The 15,129-nt window shown below is 37.0% G+C and overlaps 2 protein-coding genes across 14 annotated transcripts in view; one reads left to right on the top strand and one right to left on the bottom strand.

Annotated features, from left to right (window-relative positions):
• RUNX2 (RUNX family transcription factor 2) overlaps positions 1 to 15,129 on the top strand; it is a 155,387-nt gene that overhangs the window by 28,963 nt on the left and 111,295 nt on the right. The window lies entirely within an intron of this gene.
• SUPT3H (SPT3 homolog, SAGA and STAGA complex component) overlaps positions 1 to 15,129 on the bottom strand; it is a 301,102-nt gene that overhangs the window by 284,016 nt on the left and 1,957 nt on the right. For all 13 annotated transcript variants that reach the window (XR_004356086.1, XR_004356087.1, XR_004356089.1 and 10 more), the window contains exon 2: positions 5,868 to 5,962. Coding sequence is in view for 8 of the 13 variants with exons in the window: in XM_032683161.1 (XP_032539052.1) it covers positions 5,868 to 5,962 (95 nt within the window). In the remaining 5 variants the exon portion in view is untranslated. The remainder of the gene's footprint in view (positions 1 to 5,867; positions 5,963 to 15,129) is intronic.

Raw genomic sequence — 15,129 nt, 5'->3', positions numbered from 1 at the left:
ACAAGCTGGAGAAAAGTGAGTAAACACCCAAACCAAATTTCATTCTCTGGAAAGACATAATGAATTATCAGCAATACTAAATTTGGTATTTTATCAATGTATACTATTCCTTTAATATAAACTACTGCAAATATAATAGATAACCAGAAAGCCTTACAAAAACCCAATTAAAACATTGTTTTTTCCACTACTTCCATCATTAAAGTTTATCTTTATAACCTTGTAACATCAAATTTTGATTTTTGGTATGAAACCTACCTTAAGAGCTAATTAGAAATCTAAGTTTGATTTACATTATATATATTCAAGTGACATACAAAGAAGAAGAAAAAAAGGCAGCTTTTAATGCACTTAATTCCCAATGTTACCAAACAATCTGGGCATTGTGGTTGAATATAGTTCAGCCCCTTGATTCAGTTTAAGTAATGTATTATCAAGCTGATCATTCATGTTGCCACAAGCCTGAAGGATAAATATGGTCACCCATTTACCTGAACTATGGATTTTTACAAAATTTTTATATCAGAAAAAAATCCAGCAGGTATTTAAGGTTTCCTTCCAACAACTGTATCCTCCATAGCTACTTCCCTGCACATCAAATGAATTCCAGTAACTTCAGGAAGATTTTATGTGTCCCATTCCTGCATCCACACTGATGGGCTTCAACCTGTTGGTTTCAGCCAAAAATAAATAGGTTGCTCAAGTATTTTCATTTTGCTCTGAATTAAAGCTAACAGCATTTTCTACCAGCTTGCATTGTTGTGGTAATACAGCCTACCACTACCAAATGACACTGAGGCACAAAAACATGCTCATTCACATGCAAGTTTAACCAACTAGTACTTCATACAATAGAATTCAAAAGTTTATCAATCTGGAGCCCAATCCTACAAATGTTCAGCTGCCATAAAATTACTGGCTCACCCACAGGATCAAGTGTAGGGTGTAGGAAACTGAAGTGCTTGATTCATGTCAGTTTTAAATATGTTTGCCATCAGAAAATCCTTTGATAACTTAAACTAATCTTGAGTACAGTCTCTGTTCCTTCTGTATATGAGTGTTCAGGGGAAAAAAACCACAATGAATCAATAAAAACAATTTGTCAATTACCTTCAGATCACAGTAATTAGTATTTTTGTAAATACTTATAATAGCTTTGAGAAATCAAGACATTTTACTGAGAGGGGAAAAACTTCCCTTTAAATCAGCAAATTGTTCAACACAAGTCTTTAGACTGTCAGGGTTTCCAGAAATTCACTGGAAAAACACTACTCTGTAAGTAGTGCTTATATTACAGAATAGATGATCTCTACCAAATCATGAATTTTAGTGCCTAATGTGAAATCATCGTGGTTGTGAATCTGCTGGGCAGAACTATAATTTAAGTACAACTCACCTCACATTAGCAGTGAGTTTGGAAACAGGTTGTAGATCAGCCAAACAAAGTTATAAAATAAACCTTGGCAAAATGCACTAGATGTGCTGAAAGCTTTTTTTTTTAATTATTAACACTTACTGCTGTACATTCTGTGGTAGCATAATAAAACATTCAAATACAAATGAAGGATGTGGAAGTTAAAGCAAGATCTATACAACACTTCGCTGTTTTAAATTGGTACAAGAGAAATATCAGGTAATTCCAAGGTCTTTACAGTTAAAAGCCAAATACAACCATGCAAAAGGTGCACTGTAAACTGATGTGTTTGGGTGATCTGTGACAATCTGACTAAGAAGTATTCTTAAGGTAATCAGTACATTAAGCACCATCACAGTACTATTTAGACATCAAAGATTTGTTTTCCTGACAAACACAAAAATTTCTTTAAATCCAAGAACATATCTTAAATATTCTTAATGGAAAAACAGAACCATTTTATTAATAAAATATCTAGGTATACAGTAAAAAACTTGTACACAATTTAAGAGAGCTTTTCTGCAGTATTTTATGATTTCAAGACTCTTATATGTTTCCTGCCTTCTTAAATAAATCAGAAAAACATTTCAGAGCTTATCTTAAAAACATTTCCGGGTTTATCATAAAAACACAGTTCTACAACAGGATTCAGCTCATTCCCTAATAATGCTGTGGTTCAAAACCAGGTGTAGTGTATTTAACAGATGTAATACATGAATAACCTCCTCACCTAAAAAAGGATCAACCACAAGCTTATCATTACACATAAATTTAAGCACTCCAGGGAACCAAACCCTGACTCAGCACTTCAGTGCTGCAAATTACAAACTAATCAAGGATCTCATCTTCCAACCATGAGATTCTTATCCACAGATTTACAGATCTTGCTACTGGGTTATAACAGGATTCTATATTCTTCTTCAAAAATACTGTTTCCTGTGTTCCTTCTGCCTTTCAAATCCCTAAAATCCAACAGCCCATTTTTAAAATCAGCACAGACTATGGCATGCCATTCTGGATTAGCACTTAATGTCTCTATAGGATTTATTTCTCACAAGTTCATCCTCTTGCTGCACAAAAGTTTTTGTTGAGAAAGGTGGGACAAGACAAAGTCACTCTTCAGATCAATCCCCAAGGATGTCAATCAGCAGGAAATAGGCGACCCTACTCAACTTCACAATAACAAACTAGGCAGACACAGCCTCTATTTTCTTTTCTTTAAGGTGATGTTACCTTTCTTGAACTGTACTGTTCCAGTCTTTACTATCTCCCACGATCTTATGATGTCAGCATGTCTTTGTTATAAATTGCCTAAATGGGAGAATCCCTAACTTCCTAAATCATGTAGTTTATAAAAAAATGTCAGCTTCTGTCAGAGCATAGAAAGTTCTTTTAAAGGCACAACTTCATTTTATGGCCCAGGCCAAAGGAAACAGTTGTCTCTTTTTCTCTACACAGTTCATCCCTGGTACTTTATCATTTTCAAAAATCTCTTTTTTTTTTTCCCCCCAGCAAACAATAAAAATGTAACTCTCAATGTTTTCATCACAGTCAAGGAATTTCTTCAGTTCCTGCTGGTTTAATAAAGCTTTGAAAACTGTTACTCTAAAGCACAGCAGATCTGTTTGCACAGCTTTCAAAGGATAACTGCACCAGTTCTGAAGCAAAAGGAAAATGTCTATTCCTTCCATTTCTATGGCCAACAATAACTTCTACGTTCTGACAGAATCATGTGTACACTGGCGGGGAAGGCAGTTTCAAAATACTTTATCAGGAAGTCCACAATTCAGTAAAATCCAGGCTCCCCAGACACTGATCCAAATTGATGCACGGGCTGCGACTCTGAACTTCTGGGCTGCTGTTTTGTCTTTAAAGCACAGTTACAGTTATTTTCTCCACCAAGAACAACACTCATATTTTTCAGTGTAGATCACTTTAATAGATGTGAACAATAACCAAAAAGAATTCTCTTGAAGGAGACCACTGATCTTGTTGTACCTGAAGAGAACTCGATACAGCAGAACATTGGGTTTGTAACAACATACTCATCTACTTTAGATGATTCAACACACACCAAAAAAAAAAAACAAAAAAAAAACAGTATCCCATTTACATTAAACTGAAAAATACTTCAGTGGAATGTATCCCATGCTCCACTGGACAACAGTCTCTTAAGGACATTGAACTGAAAACAAATTGCATCTTCGTTTTTGAAAAGGGAACTCTTCATGGAATTTCAGAGTGGCAAGTAACTCCTTAGGTATCTACTGCCCACTTAGCAATTCAGATCAGAAATTCCTACACCACAGTGAAGGTGAATCTACATGTGACTAAAAGCAAGGCAGAGTTGTTCTCACCACCATTCTACCTGCCTAAAATCCTGTATCTCCTAAAAGCAGCAACAAGAAACCAGAGGGAACTAGTAGGAACAGGCTGAGTGTGAGTGCACGGCAGGTGAGGGACTTGGCACAGGATGTGGAGAAGATCTACCATTTTTCTTATTTAACACTGTCATGCCCGTAACTGAAACAAAAAAACCATAGTGCTAATGTAGCCTGAAGTGACCTAAGACACCTTTCTGGTCCTAAATGAACCCCTTCACAAGTAAAAAAGAAGGAAAAGCAAAGAGCATTTCTAATATGATGCAGCAATACTAAGATATTACGTTAAAAAGCCAAATGCAGTCTTTATGTCGGTAAATTATTATCTATGGAGTTTTGAAATACTTTAACTTCTTTATGGGTACAGGAGGCAACTGGTACAAAAAATATTCATATACTTATAAATAAAAATAAAGCTTTGACATTCTTCCTCTCCTAATCTTTAGCTCTATCATAATGGAAACAGGAAGGAAGAGAGTAGAACATTTCAGATAAGACTACCCAAAAATGATAACTCACAAAGGTAATATATTAAAAGCCACATGCAAGTAAATTAATAGATGATTCAACAATTCATGACCTAAAGTAAAGTATCATGGTAACATGCAGGAAATATCTGTAATTTTAATAAATAAGTTGTCCCTATCATTAAAACATAGTTATAGATCTATGGGTTAGAATGTGGATGCTGTAACTATTTTGATTTACACATGACTGATTAAAAATTTAAAAAATAAGAAGCAGCAACACAGTAAAAAGCAGCTTTTCAATACTGGCAAGATTACTGAAAAGTAAAGATCCTCCAAGTAAATATCAGTAGTTTAAAAGTCATGGTTAAGTTCATCCTTCTTCACCTCATCCTATCTCAAACAACATTCTGGACAGTATTTCAGAGCCAAGACTTTAGTGAAAAGAGCCAATGATTACCACTATCCTTTGAAACTATGGATTTACGTGTCAGTACTCTGGGATTAACTTTCTCCATTTCATTTTCAACTCTGACAAATGAACAAAGGAAAAAGTCCTGTAAGACACTTCTGCAAGATTTCATAAAGCAAAGCTCCCTTTAATGTGCTGCTGACATCAGCAACTGCCAAATGCGCATCCTCTCCCTCCGCTCCAAAATTACATTCACAATCATACATTTTTTAAATGTGCACTTTAGACACAAGCCCCTGCAGCCCAGCTCCCCATCTGCAGCCTTGCTGGTTAGATGTCTCTTAGTTTTAAGCTGAAATATTCTTTAAAGTGTTTGATAAATCAGAGCATGAAGCCACATGGGAACAAGACCATTACTTGCCATCCCCATAGTGTCTTGGATACACATAGAAAGGGGAAAATGCTGTGTAATGTCAGGTCAAACTGTCTGATCAACTTGTTGCTTTTCTACAAAATGAAGATTTGCAGCCAGCCCAGTGTAGCAGATTACCAGTCAAGATAAAGACTTCTTCTAAGGAATCCCTCTGATTATGCTAGTATCTTTAAGACTGACAAAACCCACCTGTTTAAACAGCATGCAAGGCTTTAGAAGTTACAAACTAAAAAAAAAAAATATAATGCCACAGCCTGGAACTGGGTTTCTAAGAATCCATTGTTCATTTAAAAGAATAACCTATTTTTTTAACAATTTTACTTCCTGTCTGCTAAAACCCAAGCATTCCATATCAAAACTGCATCAGCAATATTATGATCTCAGCAGTTTACATCTCAGTATTAGCACTGAAAGATGTTAATACAAAATATTTCTTTGCAAAAGTATATATGACAACAGAAAGCTTAGCTTTCTTTGATGAAGGACTGAGAAATATAGGTCTCTAAAAACTTCTATAGTTTACATTAAAAATGCATTTCTTTACTCAGCAGCATTTTCTCTCCTTTCAGGAGAGGGTGTGGTTTTTATTTCTCCAAGTCACCTCTGAATGTTTTACAAATCAGAAGTAAAATACTAACAGCTCCATCACTAATACCCGCTCTTTTTTCCCCTCATCACCCTTATTTACACATTCTAAGAAACCATCTGAAAGATGAATACACAAGGCAGATGTTAGCAGATATTCTGACTGGTTACTCACATCATACTCTGCAATTCAGGAGTAAAGCTGGTCGACTTTCTTCCACTGCTCGAAGAGACAACTGTTGACATTGGGCTGGCCACAGTGCTGCTCATCTGAGTAAACAAAGAAATAACAGCACTTAATACTTGTATTTCATTTCCACGTAGGTTTCACACTACATATTCAGAAGGGAATAAAAGCTATTGGGGTAGAATTGCAGGCAAAGGTTCTGCATGCAAAAAGAATCCCCTGTGAGACACTGCAGAAAATGTAAGAGTTGATATTTACAGTAAGCAAAGTGTTGGAAACGTGCACTATTTCTGAAATACCAATTAGAGGTATTCTAGGAGCACCAGTGGAGAAGCATTAAGACAAAAACACCGCTATTCTGGAATAGATGGAACTCACAGGCACCAGTATCTTGCTACCCAAACCATCCTCTTATATTCCTGCAGTATTCTCATCATTCGTGAATCACACCCATACCATCTCCACTGAACTCACAGGAGCAAAAGAGATTCTCAGAAAAAGCTAAAACTTAATGAGCACAGACATCACAACCTTCCTTTCTAAAACACCAGCTTTATGTACACACACTACTTAAAACCTTAAAAATGGAAATGCCTTAAAAAGAGTAAGACTTGAACACCATGATACTTATAGGACTGAAGGGACTACACTTATTCAAAATAGATTACAGCTTTTCTATATAAATTTCTCATTCAAAAACTCCAAACCAAATGCAGTATAATTTTACTCTTATTCTATGAAGAAGTTAGTGCATTTACATTTTCCTCTTTAATAATATGCAAGTCAAACGCCTTTGAACTATTTTATTTTAAAAAATACTTAATTTACTAAAACACTGACTAGGCAAAAGTGAATTATGGAAAACTCCATAAATATGTAAAAGGGAGTTTCATTTTTCCCTTAATGTTTTAAAAAAAACCCTCCACATTGTGTAAGTCTCCTGATAAAGGAGACTACATTTCTTCCTCTTCTAGCTTGTTGCACACTAGTAACAGTTGAGTTGCACTGCTCATTTCTTGTACTATTAGTTGTAGCAGTAGTAATGACAATAAAAGCTATATGTTGATATAGTTTGCTGTGCTGTAAGAGATCTTACCTTTCTCCATTTTAAAGTTCAAAGGTTAAGATTGCTTTTTAGAAAAGTAATCTATCTTAAAGTACAGGACCAGATTTGTATTAAATGTCATTAAAAGCATTGCAATCAATCCCAAATATTCTGCTTTGGTTGAAGAAAACTTATAATAGTCTAAATACAACTCATAAGATACCTTCAAAAAGTAACGTGTGCTTTGAAAGGCTAATGACACAAGAGCAGTTGGACAAAGGACGAAAAATAAGACGTTCATGCTTTAGACAGAGTCATAGAATGGTTTAAGTTGGAAAATACCTTTAAAACCATTGATTCCAACCATTAACCTGGCACTGCCAAGTCCATGAGTAAACCATGTCCCATGTCCTTTAAACCCCTCGAGGGATGGTGAACTCAACCACTTCCCTGGGCAGCCTATCCCAATGCCTGACCACCTTCTCCATGAAGAAACATCCTAATGTCCCATCTAAGCCTCCCCTGGCACAACTAGAGGCTGTTTCCTCTTGACTTGTCACTTGTTACCCGAGGCAAGAGCCTAATCCCCACCTTGCTACAGCTTCCTGTCAGGGAGTTGTAGTGGGCAAGAAGGTCCCCCCAAGTCTCCTTTTCTCCAGGATGAGCCCCTCCCAACTGCTCCTCATCCGATTTGTGCTCCAGACCCTTCCCCAGTTCCTTTGCCCTTCTCTGGACTCATTTCAGCACCTCAACATCTTTCCTGTATTGAGGGGCCCAAACTGAACCCAGGATTGAAAGTGAGGCCCCAGCAGTGCCCAGCACAGGGGGACGATCACTGCCCTGGTCCTGCTGCCACCCTATTGCTGACACAGGCCAGGTGCCATTGGCCTCCTTGGCCACCTGGGCACACGCTGGCTCACGTTCAGCCTCTGCCAACCAGCACTCCCAGGGCCTTTTCCAACAAGCAGCTTTCCAAACATTCTGCCCCCAGCACTGCACGAGGTTATTGTGACTAAAGTGCAGGACTTGGCCTTGTTGAACCTCACACAACTGGCCTTGGTTGATAGATCCAGCCTGTCCAGATCCCTCTGTACAGCCTCCCTACTCCCACCCAACTTGGTGTCATAAGTTTACTTATTTTTATTAATGCTTTCAAGTAGATTTTCACAGACTTCTGTTCATCTTCAAGCAGATACTAATTTGGGTCCCCATCCTGCAAGCACTTATGCACATGTGTAACTTTAATCACAAGTTTGCTCTCAGTAAAGTCTGATTTTAATCACATGAGTAGTTACACACTAGGCTTCAGTGTTGTCATAATCAGCAATTACCAGTCATATAACCTAAACAGTCAAATTAGTTAATTTTAAAAACAAAAAAAAAATGTTTAAAAACTGAACAGCATACAAAGACCATACAAAGGGGGTTTTAAGTTTAAGGTTTTTTAAAACTAATATAATTTAGTATCATATATATGGCTATTTCCTTTGACCATCCATAACAGATATTTTACTTTATCCATGAGGTTCTTTTCTACTAACTTACGAAGCATTCTCCCAAAATTCCCAAAAACCTTGGGACAATTCCACAGTTGCCTCCTCATAGTGTAAGATCTGTGATTCATGCAAGTCCTGTCGTGGGGTAAATCCTTTCCTAGGTTCCTGCCCTCCAAGTGGACAAGAACAGTTTAATTAAAAAACACTCCCAGGGCTGGAGATGTGTGTAAGTATCCGTAGGCTTGAAAGTTGAAAGCTTATTGGCTATTACTTCACTAAAAACTTGATCTTCCTATTGCAACCAAATGATTTAACTTTCAAATCAAGCAGGTGTACAGCATTTTCTTGACATTAAAAACCAACAGCCTGTCAGGCTTCATCAGACCCTTTACAATAATTACTTCCACAGCCCACATCTTGTTTGATGGTTTAGATAATTAACTTCTTTACACATCAAAGTCCCATCCTCCGTATGTTCTATTTCCTTTCTTCCGGACATTAAAAAAAAAAGAAAAAAAAAATCATTCAAAAGCAGAAGCACTCTCAAATCAATTTTCTTCAATAAGTACAGCTATCATGGAACTGAAAAGCCTACAGTAATCTTCAATGGGTCGATATACTGTATTTGTTTTAACTCCAAACTGAAATGCAGCTGTTTGCCATATTCTACAAAATGAATTCAGATGTTCAGATTAGGTCACAGATTATTTCAGTGTGCTGTATTTTAATCATGAACTCTAGAAAGAAGATAACTTCTGATTAACACTATCTGGACTGGTACTTATGAGTTTGTATCCAAAGAGGTCCAGCTTTTATAAATTCTTTTCCCATAAGTAAAATATTACAATCAAGGGTATGGTTAAAAATGCATATTAAAATGTGTATATAATCATCAATATATTTTAAAGCATCTTCTGCAATCTCAGTGTCTTTTACCCTGAAGTCACAACAGAAAACAGTACTTGTTCCATATGAATCAGCAGAACAAAAGAGTTCTCAGTTGAGGAAAACAAATTTTAAGTCATTTCTCATCAGGTTCAGGCCCATCCCTCTCACCACAGTAAGACATCCAGGTAGACTTTCATTTCATAGCCCTCCTTCATGTCCATATCCACCCTGAAATAACCAAGTAGTACTAACTCACACTGACTCTTCTACAATCCAAGAGATATCTGTATAACCCATCTACTTATTCAAGAGTAAGCTGAGAGATGTATAAAAATTGAAATTCCACTGCTCCTAAAACGTGAATTTAATATACAGGCTATACATTTAGCCAATAACAGTAATTCACAAAATCTGCAAGCTGACTCATATTATTTGGGACATACATAAAGCAGCCTTAACATACATATATATATACACAGAGAGACAGGGAAAGAGAGAGAGAAATAGCGTCATAGAACAGTTTAGGTTGGAAGAGATCTTAAAGATGACTTCATTCCAACCCCCCCTGCTATGGACAGGGACACCTTATCGCTCCAAAGTTGCTCCCAGCCCCGCCCAGCCTGGCCTTGAACACTTCAGGGATTGTGCAGCCACAGCTTCTCTGGGCAACCTGTGCCAGTGTCTCACCATCCTCACAGCAAAGAACTTCTTCCCCATATATACAATCCTACTCTCCTTAAGTTTAAAGCCATTCCCTCTTATCCCATCATCACACACCCTTGTCCAAAGTCCCTCCCAAGCTCTCTCAGAGCCCTTTCAGGTACTGGAAGGTGCTGTGAGGTCTCCTCAGAGCCTTCTCTTCTCCAGGCATAACAACATATACACAGCTAACAAGTCTCTTGAAATATTGCTTTCAAGAAATATTGCTTTCAAAATACTTTCACTAGCCACCATTGCCAAAATGTCACATGAAGATCCAAGAAAATGTCACATGAAGATCCAAGAAAATGTCACATGAAGATCCAAGAGAAAAGTGCATCCAAACAATCACTAGAGAAAGTCCTCTAAACACACAGTTTGAGTGACCTAAACTCACTCAGGAAGAACAAACATTAATAGTAATAACAACTGTCATTTCACCAAAAGGAAACACCTAAGTCTAAACTGAGTCTGTTTAAAACAAAAGTGGGTTTGCACAGGTAGGCCAACAAAGGTGCAGAATTACCAAAAAAAAAAAACCCAGCACTGTCCTTGCATAACTTTTTGCACTGAATAACACAGAGCAGAAGTTACCATCACAATGACTTAATTCATAAACATACATCTAATGTAGTTATCACATCAGTCCTCTTCTCTTGCCTTTCATAAACACATTTTGCATATAAACTGAAATCATGCAAAAATTTACAGACTGACAAATTTTCATTTATATAAACCCAAACAAAACAGGAAAGAAATAAAGGCCAAGACGACTATGAATTAACACAAAATTAAAATTAATGCTTTTGTTTTCACACCCTTTACTTCAGAGTAATTAGATTAACTAGTCTGCTGCCACTGAGTATTTCACTAAATGCATGGCCTCACCAGCTGACAAGAGTGTAAAGTAACAGTTCTGGAACTGGAGATGTAACAACTTAATTAAATACAGGAAATACAGATTATTTTTTTTTAGTGCATTTCTTTTAAAAAACAAAAACACAGCCACAAACCCTGTTGAACATGTGCAAGACCAGATTTCTGTGTGTGCACTCAAAATTATGAAAAAATAAGAGAAGGTTAAACAAAACACCAATAATTAATTACCAAATGCGTGAGTACATATATTGTTTTGCTTATCACCCACTCTCCCAGTAATATGGGAAAAGCAAAAATGAAAACACCAAGTCCTTAAGTTCTCCTGAGCTGTTCAAGTAGGCTGGAACTGGAAACACTCTAAAGGGTCACAGATATGCACAGGGCATGGATGGTCTGAATTTTACAACAAATTAATAATTCCAAGTATATAATGAAACTAGTTTATCATCCTCAAGCCTGCCCAGGTTAAAAAAAAAAAAAATCAGCTTTTTTGTGCAACAATTAAGAAATGGCTTTGCTTACAGGCAATAGGATGAATAACTTCCATACTTCCTAAACACCACCCCTTCAAAAGCCAAGTAGATAAAGCAAAGGCCCAAACTTTCAGGGAACAGTCAGACCAAATCTAGGATTAGGAGCAATCTGTGGGCGGGTAGTGACACATCTGCACCAGGTCTGCACACAAGAATATTGTTCAAAGCTGGGGATGCAATCTCAGCTTGCTTTAATTTTTAATTAATTAACAAAGTATCACAAAGCGAAATGCATGCACTATTCATGCTAAGGATAACACATTACATCTGCTGCTGCTGCTGCTTCCATTTATTGCTTCATAGACTAGTTGCTTATGGTAGTTTTATTTTAAAGTGAATATCAAAAAGAAAAAATCATCTTATAGCTGTCAATGCCCAGCCCAGCTTTCACCACCCAGACAAATAAGCATCTCATCTTTAACTGTGACACTCTTTCTTGGAACAAAACACGCTTGAAAAGCCCACACGAATACAAGGAACACAACTGAACATCATTCCCCCCTTTCCATTTAAAAGGCAACTCAGTCATTCATTCCCATGGAGAAGTTACAGAAGAAACATGCATGGCTGATAACAAAGGGAAAAACAAATTTACTAATACAAGTAGGCATAGATTTTGGTCCAAAGAATAACATGCATCTTAATGATTTTAAAACTGTTCAACATCCCTGGAGATAAAATAATCCTTCACGTTCATTTCTACATTTCATAATGTATCTTTGTGCATTAATTTTACTGAAGACCTGAAATGAAAGCAGTGAACAAGCACAATGCTCTCACTGACTTAGCTGGGAAAGAAAAGTCACTAACCAACCTCAGACTAAAATATACCCTTCTGACTTCACTGTGTGTAACGACTGCTGTTTTACTTGAAATTACTCTGCATATTTTAAGCTATTATTTGTCCACCCATAAGCTAGACAGAACAATTATTTAAGCTTCTTCTGAAACAGACCACAGAATGGTCTGGACTACTGAAAGAATACTAATATACAGATGTGACTGTTTTACTTGAGACTGGGAAACACACAGCACAATCTTACATGAGAGCTCTGCCTCCACATCTGGAGATGTTTACAAACACTTCTCTCAGTATTTCAAGCTCCAGTCTAATCAGAGCTCTGTCCTTCCCCAGAAGTGATATATTTATTTTTAAGAAGAAAGTAGGGAAAATTAATCTAACGTATATGCCCATCTCCCTCTGAACTGAACATGCACACTTTTTGCTCTGTGCCACATCTGGCAGTTAATGGCACTGCAAATTAAACATCAATTATTTTCTTTCCTTTATTTTGTTAAATGCTTTAACAAAACAGTGTAAAGACCAGACAACCTGTAACTAACGGCAAAGTTCCCACAGCCTTCAGGAGCTGGCTCCTATAACCATAACTTTATTTGGACCAGCAATTGTTTTTTCATAAAACATTAGTACTCTCAACTTTCCATACTAATTATTTAATAATTGTATAGAGATGCAATTTAGCAACCATGATCTTCCTGTGGGAACCACTGACAATTTTCAGTGAAGCAAGCACAGGTCTGGTGATAAAGAACACCTTCAAGTCACCAGGGACTTGCACACTTGACTCCAGCATGCAAAGATGAACAGGCCCCAAATCATGACTTGCTCAGTATTTTGCTTATTCTGACAAGTAAAACACAAAACATTTATATGCAAAGGTCAAATTAGTTCTGCCAATATGCTTTACTGCTCATTTGCCAACAATGGTTCCCATCTACCTTTAGTTCCATCTAAAGTAACTTAAAGTTTAAGGTTTTGCTAACACAGGTAGATTTTCTACAAAGCACAGCCAAGTCACCATTAGCCTTAAACTATATTTTCCTCAGTATAATTTCTCTCTCTAAACCTTCACCTGCCTTTATCTCCTTTCAAGCTGGCATTATCTTCTCAATCTATTACACTGCTCACATTGATCCTTCTCTTTTCACATCACTCTGTGTTTGGTTCACTATTTGAAATGCAATTAAAATAATTTCTTAATATATAGTACCACCCTAACTTTAATTGAATATTCTGCCATATCAGGAATACCATCAAGGTAGGGCATCGATGTATCTATCCAAAATGTCTCATCAAAAACAAGCAGCCAGATACATAGGTGAGATTATACAAAATTTCTCCTAATTCTTGTTGTTGACCTGTTCCTCTCTATTCAGAAATCAGTGCTAGCCATCAAAAGTAGAAATTCTCTAGAGGAGAAAATGTCTGCCTCTGTTGTTCATTTGCACAACAGCTAATACAAGGAAAACTACAGAAAGAACAGCCATGGCTTTAAAATGTAAGTTGCAAGCACAAAAATTAGCTCTTAAAAAGCAGGTCTAACAGTATGTCAGTAACATTCAGGCCCACCAACCCTTTCCAGAGATCTCAGTCACAGGTGATGTCCAATAAGTGCCTATTAAAATGTATTCCTGTTCAGTCAAAAATAGACATTTTCCCCAGGTATACTTAGGAACTGGCTTAATTCTTGCTATAATCTCTCAAATAAATCATAAAAATTATCAATATAGCTCTTCAATGTTAAGTGCTTTTAAAAACCACGTGCTTAAGTAGCAAAGAAAAATGTGTGTTTTCAATAAAACATTTCAGCAAAAGCCTACTGGAAATCACCTCTTCCATGCAAGCTCCTGACCTCTTTTTCCATTACTGTTACTTCTGTGACAGTTTAAGGAGCTGTGTGAACTAGAAACTTTGCAGCTGACTCCGTGAAAGTCTGATTGTCATCAAATGCAATACTTCAAACGTATGCAAAATACAGGGATAGAGAAGAGCCAAAGATTATTTATAAATAGAAGTTTCACCAGTGTTAGCTTGCAAAAGAGCACTTACTAAGGTTACTTCAAATTAGTAAGGACTCCCTGCAGCACTGTGAGTGCCAAGTATCTGAAACACAGATTACAGACCAAATCAATACCATTTTCAGAACCTCTGACAGGCAGTTTCTCTGATCAGCTCCAGATAAGCTCATAACTGACTCACCACTGACTCGTTCCATGAGAGCAGAGGCCTGACTAGTTTCCTTCTCTGCACACACTTGGGTATCTACACATTTGGATATTTCACAATTGCAACAAGAGCATTAAGTCAATTAGTTTCTATGGTATAATTATACACTGCTTGGGTTTGGCCTCATGCCTCAGAACACTCTTGCAGTGATGACCTAGAAAGACACTGTCTAGCTGGTCTCACAGCCCGAGGGCATCACATCAGAGCAGCACTAACAAGGTGAACAATACTCACTGTTGCTCTACACTATTATATGTAGGCAATTCTTAAAACACTTGTAGCTTGCTAAATTACAGTTTGCTTACACTGACAAGTTACTAATTGACTAATCAAATCCCAGCCCCATTCTGTGCTACTCAGAATTGAGCCCATGAGAGTAATTCAGCTGGTTATGATACTCAGAGGCTCAGCAAATAATCTAAATGCTACTGAATTTTTTTAAACTTTAAGTAATGTCTCCAAATCCATGTATTTTAAAGCCACAAGTAAAATGCCACTGATGCACTGAAGGATTTGTTGTTTACTTCTCAGAGACATGACTTGGAGTTCTTCCTCCTGCCTTTTTAGCATATTTTGGCAAGACCTCAAGCTTTTCTTCAGAACATCACAGCTAAGAATTTCTTTCTCTAACTGAAAACTTTTTCAAACTTTCACAAGCAGAGATGAGGCTTTCAGAAAAACT

This window comes from Chiroxiphia lanceolata, chromosome 3 (assembly GCF_009829145.1).
Source record: "Chiroxiphia lanceolata isolate bChiLan1 chromosome 3, bChiLan1.pri, whole genome shotgun sequence".
Lineage (NCBI taxonomy): Eukaryota > Metazoa > Chordata > Aves > Passeriformes > Pipridae > Chiroxiphia > Chiroxiphia lanceolata.
Note: the sequence above shows the minus strand (reverse complement) of the source record. Positions and strands in the feature narration are given on the sequence as shown.